Source organism: Manacus candei, unplaced genomic scaffold (genome assembly GCF_025592945.1).
Source record: "Manacus candei isolate 608988 ecotype Guabito, Panama unplaced genomic scaffold, ASM2559294v1 h1tg000072l, whole genome shotgun sequence".
Taxonomy (NCBI): domain Eukaryota; kingdom Metazoa; phylum Chordata; class Aves; order Passeriformes; family Pipridae; genus Manacus; species Manacus candei.
In genome coordinates, this window is record NW_026138120.1 from 5,479,601 (window position 1) to 5,494,705 (window position 15,105).

Consider the following 15,105-nt stretch of genomic DNA (forward strand, 5'->3'; position numbering starts at 1 on the left):
TTGCATTATTATACTGCTTTGCCTTTCAGTGCCTGAAAGCTTTGAGAATTAACTGTGAATATGCTGAAATTAGGCAGCAGAAAGTGATTTATTACTTTGTAGATACAGAGTTAGGCATGTTTTAAAATAAGCATATATTTTAAAGGAGAAGCTGAAAAAGAAGACTGTGTAAGCTGTTCACTGTATCCAGAGGCAACATTCAATGCCAAAGTGCTTGCAGAAAGGACAGACATATCTGAAGGAATGCACTCCGATGATGGTTCAGAATGTCAAGAAAATTCTTGGTCTCACACCATCTTGAAGAGAAAGGTTCAAAAGTTCATTCAGAAATGTTCAATGCTGTCTGCAGTCCTATTATTTATGCATTTCTTCCCAATTTCAGTTAGTAAGGCTCTGTCAATTGTCCTTTCACAGACTGTACCCAAACCAGGTAAAATTAAAACTTGCAGCTAAGCAGTTCTCCAGAAGAAATTACTGAAGATTGATTTCTTTTAAAATTACCTGCCTAACACTTCTTTCTGGCTATAAATTTCTGTTTTGTTTGAAAATTTTGTTAGATTCATGCTATTAGATACTAGATATTTTTTAAATGTTCTGAATGTAAATATGCTACTACTGGTTGGATTGGTGTGTGGCATTGCTACATGTTCAACTCTTAGATAAACCAGAAAAGCTTAGGAATAGGTATACTATGTTATACACCCCATTTAAATGCTTTTCGTTTTATTTTTCTGTGCTTACTGTCTTTTTACTTTCTTATATGACATGAAAGGACTAATGAATGCATCAATAGGAATTTACCTGCTTCTGCAGCTGACTTTTTAAGAAGCAAACCTTTTATTAAGAGGAACACTTGAACCCATACCTGTTGAGCAATGCAGTTTAAATGCATATCACATATCATTGTGATATATTTTCTTTTTTAGTAATGTGCTTAGTGCCTTCATTATTCAGAAAAAAAACATGCTGCCATGTTTTGTAGCTTTTGGGGGCCTATAGGAGCATAACATGGTAAAGAAAACTGTAAAGTACTAAAGTATTTAAAGTATTTTGTTTCTGTAAAAGGGGATTGATATCTTGTTACAATTGTACTAATACTGGGGAAATATGTAAACAATAATATTAAATATCCCTGGTTTGTTTTTTCTTCAAAAGTTCTTGTTTTTCTGATATAATAAAAGAGTTTCAGCTTTAACATATCTATTCCACAATGCTGTGTGAAGATAATTGCATTTTGCTGTGGAGTCAAGGTAGAATGTGCGAGTATTTTATACTCTCCAGACAGAGACGTTCAAGTCCAACTAGCAAAATCAGCAAACATGGTGGCTTATGGCTGACTGCTTTTTGTAATTTAAAGAGCTCATCAGGACTGGCCATACATCTGCTTTTGTTGGTCATGCATTTTCAGGTATGTTACTAGGTCAAAACTGATGAGGTGAAAAGCTGTGATGACAAGGTGGACTCTTGGATCTGTTTGTGGCTTTTGGTATTCCACACAAATATTAAGCTTCTGAAGGCTTGATGTTGTTCATTTTGGTATTGTTTGTGAATCTGAGTTAGAACAGCTAACTATAAGACTATAACTGTAAGAATAGCTCTTCTAGGATTTTATCTTCTCTTTTTCTAACATTATAAATGTTCATCCCTTTGAGCTTTTTCTTCTATAGTCCTGTACTAGTCTATTTTCTGATTGCTAATCTTCTGCATAGAGTGGAAGCTTTTGAAGAAAGTGAGTTTGGGATGATGTTAAATTTGCAGCTCTCTCACCTTTCCAATACCAGACAAAAATTATTCTTGAATCTGCACTATGTGATTGGGGTGAAGTTTTATTTCTAGAACTTGAAGTCTCATTGGTCAAGATGAGAATTGTTTCTGCTGAATTCTAGATTTGTGGAGTGTTAACACTGGCCCACATAGAGGAGCAAGTGCGTGCCCGGTTGTGTTTAATTTTTTGACTTCCCCTGAAAGACAAGAGTTCAAACAGTATTGCTGGGCAAGAAGATGATGGATCATTTTCTCTGTTTCTCTTGTATTTGATGTTTTGGGTGTATTTGATGCTGTCCTTGCTCAGAACCTCTTTAACCAGACAGCTTAGAGTTGTGCTCTACGTTTGGATTGTTAGAAGTCTGCTTTGCAATTTTGGTATCATGCATATATGGAATGTATTGCTCTTTTTCTTCACTGGCTGTCCAGCCTTCTTGCTAATGTTCAGATAAAAAAAATTAAATACTTGTTTTGAACAGAGCTAAGCTCTGTGCAGGTAGTTTTGCTGTTCACAACTGTAGATACTTGCAATTGTTGTTAAGTTTTAATATTTCAGTATAGGTCTGCAGCCCCAAAAGATATATAGACCATATATCTGTGTGTGTATATATATATATACACACATATATATATATAAATATATACACACATATATGCTAAATCTGATACTCCAGCAACACCTAAAGACTTTTACTAGGGTTATCTAGGGATTTTATGGTGGAGTGTGGATTAAAGGTAGAGAATGGGAAAGATGACTGGCATGAGCGATGCTTTTTAAATGTTTTGATACAATGTTTTGGGTAATAAAAATAAGCAAATAAGTTAATCCATCCTACTTTATTTCCTTTTTTATTGCAGTGCTGTTAACCTTTTTACTTGCTAAGTTTTCAGGTGTTTTGATGTTTTTCTTTGTCATTATAATGACTAGAATTAAATATAATGCTTTTGAAAAACTGCTGCAGACAGGACAATTTCATCAGGCCTTTCGGCTTGTACTTGTGTTGAAAAAGTTAAACTATCTTATGTGTGCGTTTGCCTTTTGCAACTTATTTTCTTTGGCTGATCCTGTGGAGGCATCAGTTGCTACTTAATACCATCTCGTAAAATTTTCCTCATACATTTCCCTCATATTAAACTGCCTCAACAACAGTTTCTACTCAGTTTTTGCATGATTTATTGAGAGGACATATTTTTTCTGTGTTTTGGTGTCCTCATATAATATATCTGAGTCAAATTGAAGATTTTTTTTCTGCCATCCATGGCCAAGTTCAAGTACTAATCTGTATACAATTCTACTCAGGGCTCCTTTAAAAACATAAAGCTTCTCAGGACCATTTTGCCTATTTTGTTTAATCAGTAGTTTATCCTTTCCCCTACACTACTTTCTACCTTCAGTTCCTGATGATGTTTACATAATTTTTTCTGTTCCCAAAAGGGGTATCCTCTGCTGCTGTAACACATGTATGTAACTTATTGTTTATATGCATATATCCTTATGATTCCTGTAAATCCCTAAGTATGTTCTCTTTGAGGCCCCAGAGGATCCTTGCATGTACGGCAGCACTTCTCAGATTGGCTGGAGAGTTTGGTACTGGCTTTTGTCCTCGGACAGCACCTAGAAAAATAGGGACCCAACTGTGATAGCAAGTGAAGTGCTAAAGAAAGGCTCTTAAAGCAGTCTCTGGCTGCATGTTCTGCCTTCATATTATTCTAGGAGGCAAAATCTGTTTAATTACTCCCTCCCATGCTGGGCTGCCCAGAACAGGTAGCATATTGCACACCTCTCTTGCATCTTTCTTACAGTCTCTGCTACTGATAGGAAAATAGCTGCATGGAGCATTAATGCTGATGCAAACAGTCTGATCCACTCGTCTTCATTCTTGCCAGTGCTTGTGGGAGAGGGGGTGGAGGAGGAGGAGGGAATTATTATTCTGCTGCTGACACAAGGAGAATTGAGAGTGGCTTGATGCAACAGAAGATTATGTTCCCTGAGGATAAACAAACAGAAGGAGATAAATTAGGAGAGAGGATAATCCTGTTAATATGTGCATTCCTTAATTCTGATTCAGTTTTTCAAAATGTACGATTTCACAGAGGTTAGAGGTTTAATTAATACCTGTAAACCATCTCTTAAAGTTTACCTTTTAGATTGTGGAGTAATGCTTTGAGTTGGCATTTGAGATGCACAAATTTGCCCATAAACCGGAATTGTAGGTCATAATATGAATATCATGTGAGGGAAAACGTGCACATCACCATTCCTTCCTCAATTAAAAAAAATAAAAAAACTTCATTTCTCCAGACTTTTTCACAAAACTGTTCGTTAGGAAGTCAGAGCAGCTTATTCCTTGCAATCTTCTGTTGCTTTTTCAGCAGAAGCTGGGCCATTGTGATATTTATCTGAATTCAAACAAGGCTAATTAAAAGAGCTGCTGACAGTTGTTGTGATCTGACTTTGACTGGAGCTTGATGGTCATTATGGGTAAATAATGAACTAGGTCTGCAAATGTAGCAGCTGCCAACTTGGGATAGAAGAACAGCTATTGCGTCCAATTTAAGGATCTATCGACCGCTTCCCTTCTCCCTGCAGATCTTCTTCCTAGCAGAAAACTAGTGTTTTCTACTGCTTTGTTTTGTGGTTTCAGCTATTTCTGATATAGTCTGTAATTTCCTCTTAAATATTTAACCTAATCCATTATTAGCTTTCAGAGTTAACAACTTTTCCATTGAGCTTTCTTTGCATTTTTATTTTGTTTTGTTTCGTCGGTGGGTTTTTTGCAGTTTGTTTTTATGTACAATGTAATTGCTTAAATAATTATGATAATGTGTATTTAATTTGCCTGTTGCTGCAGAATAAAAGTCCACTAGACTTTTTTCTTTGTACAACCATAATCTCACAAATGGTGTCATTTGATTATGCTGTAGAAGAGATGCTTCTAATTCCTTAGATGTGCTTTTGTCTGGATTAATATTGAGTGCTCGTTGTATAAATCTTCAAATCACTGACCTGAACCTCCATTTCCATTTTTGCTCAAACATCACTAGTTTATGAGCTACGGTGATGCAAAACTCTATTTATCAGAAGAGAGAAACAGCAGTGACTTCCATTAAGGGGCTCTTCCAAGTATATTGTCGCTTCATCACGAGCTTTGCCTTGTCCCATTAGCAAATAGGAATGGTACGTTAAAGGGAAAATGGCAAATTTTAATGATAGATTAATTCAACTTTCTTCTAGGATCCCTGGCATTATAAATGCAGTACAAACCACAGAATCTGATATGCAGAAGAACTTTGTGCATCTACCCAGCGTTTGCTCAGCTGCCATTAGAAAAGGCAGTATGCGTTATGTAAAATGTAAGGAGGCGCTTGTGCATTAGTGCATAATGCAGCAGAACTAGGGATCTTGCTGGGAAGAAATGATCCCAAGCGTGCCCCTAAAAGACAAGTCTTGCTTTGAGATATAATGATGAAAAATTGCCCATTTATTTGTGTCTTTGCGTTTCAGCAAAAACAGAACTTTGACTCGTTGACTGTCATGCTGCTGCAGGGGTTTGGTGCATTTACGTGTGCGTCCGCGGGTGCGGGCATTTCTGTTCTTGCTTTGGAAAGGCCAGCGATACATTAACAAGGGGTTATGTTATGCTGGTTTATGTTAAACCAGATCACCCCCTAACATGTGCGGAGCCATTCATCTGTGTCACCAAAACCCAAGAGAACATCTGACATGGACTTTGAAACAGAAACAGTGATCACTTACAAATCAAACATGGCACGCTCTAAACCGATTGTGCACGGCAATCTTTTCGAGAAAGGACAACTAATTGAACATGATAAAGTGTAAAGTTAATTAACACCCTTAAATTTGTTGATTACTTTCACGGGATTATATTGTTCGTTGAGGAGCAGCTTTCTGTCCCAGCTGTCGCCTTTTTAGCGAATGTCCCCGGTAAACAATAGAGACACCATAACAAGTCGTAAATGGTCCCTGTGACAGCAGCCCCTTGTGAGGCTGCATCTGTAGAAAATGATTAGAACAATTGCATTTTAAAGACGGCTCACATTGCAGCCCGGTCCCATCGGCCCTCTTCTTTATCTCCACTGATGGCAGGCTGGTTAAAACATTTAAGTTCTTTTGAGCAAATTAAGTGATTTACTGTGTTTTAGTTATATGGCAGGAGAATAGCTTCATAGGTCTAGCTTTGATGCTGATTTTTATAATAGGAAGAAACACAAACCGTTGGAGTGGTGGTGTGCTGTGGGGTTTTTTTCTGAGTCTATTCCATTTACTTGTTTCCTGGAAATAGATTGATGATGGCAGACATTGTCTGTGAAGCAAGTAGAAAAAATTGATACCTTATTTGTGTTTTATAAAATAACTAGTTTCTTCATTTTAAATTTATAATATAGTTTTAAATATTCTACTTTTATTTCCAGTAGGGATTTATAGCTGATTTTGCCTATACATGCCTGAAAATTGGTTTTAGATTTATGTATGTAGCAAAACAATAGTAACCTTTTCAGTTAATCTCTCCTCGTGTATCTTTGTTTAACTTTTCTTGAGTTGCAAAAGACAAAGTATTTGGTGTGAGCTGGCAGGTATTTAAAAAAATCTGCTTAGTCCTTAAAAATACACACACACACAAGGTACACAGATGCAGCCTCTCAAGCTCAACCTATCTGAGAGCAAACATGACAAGAACCTGCTTGTTTGAAGCAGCTGCAGTCTCTTAAACTGCATTTTTGCAAAAAAACCTCAGAATAACAGACCAGTGTTCCCTTGCACTTCCCAAAGCATAACAGGCAAAGCCTCAATTCCTATGCTTGCGGGTGCAAAAACAGGAAAGAGAATTAAAACTCTAGCAATGCTTTTCTTGTTTATTTTTTATCTGGTTTAGATCACAAAATTAGTTGTTAAAATTGCTCAGTAGACTAAATGTTGTATAGAAAGGTAACAAAATAGATGATTTTTTTGCCCAAGCTTCTTGCTGTTATAGCCCTCATCTCCTGCTTGTCCTTCCGAGTCTCTGAACAGCTATATTCGCATCGTTTCAGTGTCAAACCTTGTCAGCAACAAATTTTTTTATCTGCAGGTGCAACTCAACAGTGGTTTAAATATTTTGGCACAGGGATATGCTTGGGTGCGTTGTGTTCTCAGCAGCGTAACTGTTTTCGGCATCTCCGCTGTGGTGGTGCTGTAGCGCGTAGCCTGACAATATCACTTCTTTTTAACTCATCCACCCTCTGCTCTTCTTACAGAAATGTAATAAAACCGAAAGCAAAAGCAGATACTTTCATATGACACTTTTATATTAACATCTCTTTTCTAGAAAATTGTACTCTTAATAATCAAACTGATTGAAACTAAGCAGTGTTAATGATATAGCTATAGAGCTAAGACTTTTTGGGTTTTTTTTTTTTGGAACTGGAAACATCAGTGGCAAATTGCAAGACTTTTTCCAACAGTGTTAAAGACCGTTGCATTAAGCACAGAGAAGTGAATATGGAAGGACAGGGTGTTACCAAAGTAGGCTGCTTGGTCTGGATGCTAAAACTTGACGTCATCTTCAAACTGTCTGAGGATAGCCGTGACCAGTTGCTGTTGTCATATGAGGGCTCCCCAGTCTCCATTCCCATTTTTGTCAAAAATTGTGAACTTAGGAACTGGTCTGCATCAGGTTCACTGAGCAATCAATTAGCAATCAAAGTGAGAAGCACCTGGATTGAACTTACCTCACAAGTAATGCAGACAGATGTGACAAGAGGCTTTGAAAAGCAGTTCTTCATATACTCTTTCTGATAAAAGAAATTAATTTTTCAGATCTTCATCCAAAACCCTCTAGTACCCAAGTGGAAAACCAATCTCCTAGTAGGTATGCCATACTGCAGTGCTAGTCTATAAGTTCTCGCCATATTTTTTTTTCCAGAGTAAGTTTTTTGCATACCCTGTCAGTAGCTAGATCTGTTATCATATTTATCAGCAAACTTGTTCCTGTCAGTTTATATCTTTGGGACAAACTCTGATGCTCTATGACCAGCTGACTTAGAGTTGATCTGCTGCTGTGACCTCCTTAAAGGATTCTGCGCATAGGTGTGGGATACTATCCTAGAGAAGCCAAGCAGGTATAAGACTGCAGCCATGGGCTCCATCAGTCTTGCTTTGCAGTGGAGGAAGAAATCTTAGTGCATCCTAATCACAGGTACAGTTTCTCTGAAAATCGTTCCCTGAGGATCTGAAGAGGGGTTTTGTATTTTAGAAGGAACAGATAGATTCTGAAGGACTTTTGACCCCGGCAGCATAAAGCATTATGTTAGGTGGTAAGACTTATTTAAAAAACTCAAAATATGAAAAATAATCATTAGCTTTTTTTAGTTGCACTAGCTGCTCTGCATCTTCATTGCACTCTTTAGTGTTAGAAGCTGATAATACTTTACTGGCTTGTGTTGTTGGGATGGAATCTGTGATTGTGAAATAAAGCCGTGCATTCTTGTATAATGATTTTTTTAATTTCTATTTTTAGATGAAGTTACAGTTCTTGTACTCCTAGACGGCATGCCAATTTTTTTTTAATTGCCAGTGTTATAAATTTGCTGCATTGCTCCTTTAATTCTGATAAAATAGTTGATAGTTGGCAAGAACTGTAGATGATAAAATTTACCGTGAAGTAAACAGGTTTTTGTTTTTAAAACAAGAATTTTCCAAGCCTTCTGCATTATACAACAAATTGCTCTTTTTTTTTCTACCTAACTGATTTATTTTTTCTTCTTGAAATGTATTTGAACAAGTGAGGGAGTGCAGCTGTCAGAAGATTAACCAGCTGAAAACTATTGTCAGCATTAATTTTGCTCTAATAAATGAATCTCTGAAGCTATTTAGCAGTCTGTAATCTAGATACAAGGCTATTGACCTATGATGGATAGTACTGGATTTTGTTTGTAAGCTTTGACTTAAATTGTCTACTTAATTTGCTGCAGGTCAGATCACAGGATTAGTGGTAAAGGCCATTATGTGGTTTGAATAAAAGTAGCTAGAGGAATGGAATGAAAATCATTGTGTTTATTAATGTAGCAATCTTTGTGGTCATGTACATACCAGTGAACTGGTAGCCAAGAAGGCAACAATGATCTGTTTGTGCTGGCTCTAAATCCGTGCTTTGCTCTTGGCCCAGTTCCTGTGAGTTGCCTGGAAGGGACTTGTTCAAGTGAGTTTAAGGATTGGCTGCAAATAGGATGTCTCTCAACCTGGGCAGGAAGATCTTCACCACCATATATATTTCAGTACCTCGACAGTATTCTATATATAGACTGTTTTTTTAAAGCTGTGGGTCTGACTGAGTTCTTCTGGATGCTCCAGTTCTGGACTTACCAGCAGAAAGACACAGATTTCCTGGAGTGAATCCAGCTATGGCCCATGAAGATGACAAAAACTCTGGACTATCTTTCATATGAGGAGAGTCTGAGAGAGCTGAGACTGTTAAGCATGAAGGGTAGGCTCAGGGGGGATCTTACCAATGTGTATAAAAAGCTGATGGGAGAGACTGAAGAAGAAGGAGCTACACTGATAGGACAGGAGGCAATGGACATTAATTAAAACACAGAAATTCCATCTGAAACACACAAAAACACTTTTGCTGAGAGGGTAGTCAGGAAAAGCTTCTCAGTTACCTAGAGAAGCTGTGGAGTCTCCATCCTTGGAGACACTCAAAAGCAGACTGGACGTGGTCCTGGGCAACGTGCTTCAACTGGCCCTGCTTTAGCAGGGGGGTTGAACTACATGATCTTGAGAGGTCCCTTCCAATACCAGAAGTCCCATGATTCTAGCTTCTAATATAGGTTGAGCAAGTACTTCATCAGTGGAAGCATCTTTACTGTTGCCTATTTTTGCATAACTGGTAGGTATTTACTCTTTTTGAGACCTTGATCTACGAAATTTGTCTGAAATTCTTCAGTGATTTCAAAGGATGGTATATGCTGAAAGGTGGATAGGGAAAATAAACAGTTGGCAGATAATGAAAGGGGCATTTTTAGACATAGTCACAGAGAGCAGTTGTACAGAGACAGTGAATCAAATGAAATTTGTATTGAAAAGCAAATAAAAATTCATCAGATTATTCAGTGTGAGGAGCTGCAGTGTAACTGTCCTTGATGTTGTAAACAAAGTCCAAAACTGACCACTTCTTTAACTGTGTTGCAGCACTTCAGAGCACTGTACCTAACTGAACATGTTTAATTCGAAAGTTGGTTGTTATCTGCAGCTGTACATCCTGACAGGTTCATGTTTGTTGCATAGCACAGAAAATTTGTAGTGGCTATGCTTCTTCTCAAAGTGAAAATTAGGGAGGAAGATGATTTGTTCATCAGTTTAGGCCAGATTTTTCTAGCTGTTATTAAATGCTGAGGATGAGGAGGTTAAGAATGTATGAGTAATTCATATTAGAATTAGGCTTCTTTTAAGAAATAGAATATTTCATGGAGCTGATAAATATCACGTGAAAAATTTGCTGGAGTTGTGCTTATCGGAACTGCATAATCAGAGAACTGTGGTGTTTGCTTACTGAACTGTGGTAAAGACAGGACAGACTACAGGAATAAAACTGGGAATAGTGCGTTTGTGTGCATATGTGTATGAATAATTTTTACATTGTCTTTTCATAGTTCTTTACGTCATTGCATGTGCATTAAGTTTATAGGAAACTAACTTAAAGTTTCTCAAGATGAATTTCGCTTTAGAATAGAAACATAACAAACTGCAAAGATTCAGAAGACTTGGTTTTATATGTCTATGTCTTTTAGCTGTTCAATTATGTGAAAACCAGGAAGCATTGATAAAAATTAGCATAGGTTTAGAAAGGGTGATAAAAGCAGAGATAAAAGCACTATTACTTTGAGCAGTAGTTTGTCAATGGTTGTATGTGAAGAATAGTTTGACAAAAAAGAAATTTTATTTAGTAATTCAGATACAGTGAATTTCGTGGAGTGCAAAGTTGCAGGAAGAGTTGATTGTTTCTTCATATAAACTATAAAAAGTGACATTGCCAGTTATATGTAAGTCTCATGACTTCTTTATCCACTAGTGAACCTGGAAGATATTGTGGCTTTATCTCCATCAGATGTTTGAGAATTAAGATCACTGATCCTCTGAGTACTGAGAGTATAGGCTTACTTTTACACAGAATTTGAGATGTTCATGATAAGTGCAGTGTTAGTATTGCATCGCCAGACCCTTACTGATAAGACAAACTACTTAAGTTTTTGGGTTTTCTAATAATGGTATTAAATCCAATGTTGTCTTGATTCAGGTGTTGGAGCTGCTCGAGCTGGAAACCTTACTTTCATGGTTGGTGGAGTGGAACAAGAATTTAATGCTGCCAAAGAGTTGCTAACATGCATGGGTTCTAATGTGATTTACTGTGGAGAGGTTGGAACCGGACAGGTAATGCTTTCTGAAGGGTTAATTGTTATCTCAGTCTTACGTTTTTCTGGCTTTTTCTCTAGTGATAACTACTCTTTTATTTCAGGACTAAATGCATTATAATATATCCTCATACTTCATACTTGTTTGCTTATTTACTTGTCTCTAACTATGTGTTTATAAAATAACCTCATGGCCCTTTTGTCCAGTATGTTGTATAGCTTAGTACCAAAGTCTGATTGGTGCTTATCCACATTGGCTTGTTGAGATTGTACTACTTAGAGGAGGATATTTTAATTTTGTTTCTTCTAAATTTAGATTTACTGGATATTCTGAAGGACAAAGAGCCCCTACATTCTATGTATACTAACTGACCTTCTGTACAAAGAAAAAAAGTACTTCTTAATCTCTGAAGGAGCCATAGAGCAGCTTTCATTAACTGTACTATCATAGATCTGTGCTTACTGGTGCTACCTCTAGAAGAGAGCTGCCAAAATATATTTGATCATACTGTTCTGAGCCTAGTTAAAGATGATTCTTACATGTTAGGTCTACGAAAATGCGTGAACTAATTGATGGTTTCACGACATTTCAGGCTGCAAAGATCTGCAACAACATGCTCTTGGCCATCAGTATGATTGGAACTGCTGAGACTATGAATCTTGGAATCAGGTTTGTTTGATTTTTGTACGGGATTGAAGCATTTTTTCTGCGTTTACAGTTTTCGTGTATTATGGTTGATTTTGCTGAGACAATGATGATTAAATGGCACAGATAAACTTTTGCAAGAAGTTGTCTTATAAAGTTAATAACAGGCTAAAGGGATTATTTAATAAAATAGGGGTTTTCAGAATGGGAATATTTTCTTGTATTGGCTGTTGCATTCTGCATCTGAAGTTACGAATGTATTTGTTCTGCTGTAGTGCAGCGTGCGATAATGTTTGTCTTGCATTGTAAACATGCAGAGATAATACAGAGGTAGGTTTTTGTTTGTATTCTAAGTAATGTACAGTTTATTCAGAGTATTACACTCCCATATGGCTCTCATTGGCTCCGTTTACTTTGTTAAATTGTTCCAAAATATATTGTAAAACAAAACTTGTACTACAGTATGTGTATCAAATTAAGATCAAAGCATAAAACAGAACATCTACCTTTCTTCGACTTTTTGAGTGCAGTTTGTCTTAATTGCCAAAACTCCTAGCTTGTCAAAGAGCTGCAGTATGCTCCTCTGCATTCTTGTCAATGCTAAGATTACCATTTCTTTTCTAGCATGTGATACATCTAACTTCTAAGTGACAGCATATTCAAGCAAAATTATTTTTACTTTCCAGTTGTAACCTATTTATTTTGCTGTGGCTTTTTGATTTTATTTTCCAATAGAGGCCATACAAATAGCAGTTCCGTATCAGAGTATTTGAAGCTTTCATAAATTCTTTTAGCCAGATCTGAATAATTTGCAAATTTATAGACAAAGAAGTCTTGTGTTTGCAATTGTGTATCTTTTAAGGGTTTTCCATGAATTATTTTTCTGTGCAGTTGCATCCTTAAAATTTGCCTGTTAAAACTACAGCTATTGTAGATACTTATCTACTGGGCTCAGCTGTGTTCATGTGGATTTGATACACTATAAAAACAGTAACAGGGTATCAAATGCTTAAAGAAATAAAAGGAACACCTACATATGTGCATGTACATGAGACAATGTAATGGATTCACATTTCCTCTTAATTACCATATCAAGATGCAGTTGTTTTATTGAATTGCCCTTGTCTCAGATGTTAGACTATCTTGACCTATTAAGTTGTCATGTTGTAATTGAGATAAAAGAGGAATTTGCTTTGCATCAGTGCTAATTGGTTTATCAATATCCTGTACCATTTACATTTTAAAATTGAGAGTCTGTAAAATACTGAAGCATGTCTGCATCGAGGCATAATAAAACCAGTAGCATTGTTTACAACTATTGTAATCCAGTGTAATCCAGAAAGCTTTCATCAAGTTCTGCTTTAAGTCATGATTCACTTAATAAAGCATATGCAACTGATTTTTTGTTATAGTTTTATCTACGTTTGTAGCAATGATTAGAATTAAAATTGAAGGTAAAATAAAATCAAGAGGTTTGGAAGACAGATATTCTGGGCATGTAAACCCTGTGCAGAGCAAGTTGATGTCTGCAGTCACTGTAGCTTGAAAGTGTTTAGGATTTTCATTTTTCATTTTTAACTTTTCCAGTTTAAATTTTGCCTGAATTTGTATTCAGCATTTGTAAGCAAAAGTCCAGTGACAATATATAAACCTTCCTACCCTACAATCTAGGTTATCAGAAAGGAACTGTATTTATTGTAGAAGAAACCTGCAGATTGTAATCAAAATTATAAAAAAAGCGTAATCTCATTTAGTCCAAAACTGCATGAGGCTTAAGACAGAGGCAGTAATTTAAAGCCTTATGAAGTAATTTAGAACCCTAGCATTGATTTTAATTTGCTGCGATTTAGATGCTGGAGAAGATGACTTCTGCTTATATCTAGAATAAGAGCTTTCCACTTTGGGTGTGTAAAAATTTCTAATGTGCAAGTTAACACTTGTCATTCTAATTATAAGAAGTTTTGCTATAGTAGTAAATTTATGATTTTTTTTTTCAAGTCTAAAGCTCAAAGGATAGTGTGGTTGCCTAGTCTGGAGAGAGTGAGAAGCTGAACTTGATTTATTGAATTGATGCATATCTAGTGAAAAAAGTGTGGCTCTGACCTAATAATGATAAAGGATACTGAATATCTAAATATTCAGAGTAGGAATTGTGGAACTTAGACATGTTCGTAACTTTTAGATAGAATATAAAATGTCTTTATATCATTCATTGTGTGTGTCTGCTGCATCATTTAAATTGAGTCTTATGGACTTTGGATAATTATTCAAAATATTGTTATCTGAAGTAGATATAACTAGAAAGTCATATTACAACACCTCCATCAACTTTGAGCTTAAATCTTCAAAACAATGTGATGTTAATTCTATTAATAAACCACTTCGTCTGTAATGTTTTTATAAACCATGCAGTCTAAGTTTGCATTTTCTGAAGTAGTTAGAGTGACTGGTTTATTAATTTCAGATTTTTAAATTACATTATTTATTTTATATTTGAAATTATAGAATTTTTCCAAAATTCAACATAAGTAACAAATAGAATGTGCTGAGGGGGAAATAAACCATGACATTAAAAAGTCCTACAATAAACTCCCAGAAAAATGGGCAATACTGCTGTGTAATTTTTGTGTTTATATTCCACTTGCTTTTCTACTTTAACATCATCTTTATTTACTCATCATCTTCATTTACTAATGAAGATGTCCATTTTCACTGGAAGCTATTTGGATTAGATTGCATAAATAATTTTTTTAAAAATTCCCATCCTTAGTTCTGCCCAATAAAATGCTTGTTTTGTTATGTTTAGTTTTTTCCATTACTTGCCTGATGCTTTATGAATGTTGCTAGTAACAATTGAAAGGTATGGCAGACATTTTGGAAATGAATTTGCATTATCATTTGTATTTTCTTTTCTAGCATGTTAGTGCAACTTTTCAGGGGAAAAAACTCGAGTAGATTTTGCTATGCAGTTTTATGGATAATGTGCATATTGCAAAATACTTACTGACTTCCTGTGTCAAACCAACACACAGAGTACATGTAAGCTTCACAAATATGAAATAAAACATTAAGTGCTACCATCCACAGTTAGAAACTATTTGTCTTTTTCATTTTACTGATCATCTCAGTGTCAGTAGCTTTGTTTTACTGAGCCCTGAGTACCAGTGAAACAACTTTTCATACCAGCAAAATAAAACTCAGAAATTATATATTGCTGATACCTGGTTTGTGTTTAGGTCATTTGGAAGTTGCTGCCTGACAGGCAGTTTGCGGTTCCTTCAGAA

General features: G+C 36.0%; 1 protein-coding gene across 2 annotated transcripts in view; it reads left to right on the forward strand.

Moving 5' to 3' along the window:
• Window positions 1-15,105, forward strand: part of HIBADH (3-hydroxyisobutyrate dehydrogenase) — an 86,699-nt gene that overhangs the window by 58,673 nt on the left and 12,921 nt on the right. For both annotated transcript variants that reach the window (XM_051808340.1, XM_051808342.1), the window contains 2 exons: window positions 11,061-11,194; window positions 11,769-11,845. In XM_051808340.1, the coding sequence (XP_051664300.1) occupies window positions 11,061-11,194; window positions 11,769-11,845 (211 nt within the window). The remainder of the gene's footprint in view (window positions 1-11,060; window positions 11,195-11,768; window positions 11,846-15,105) is intronic.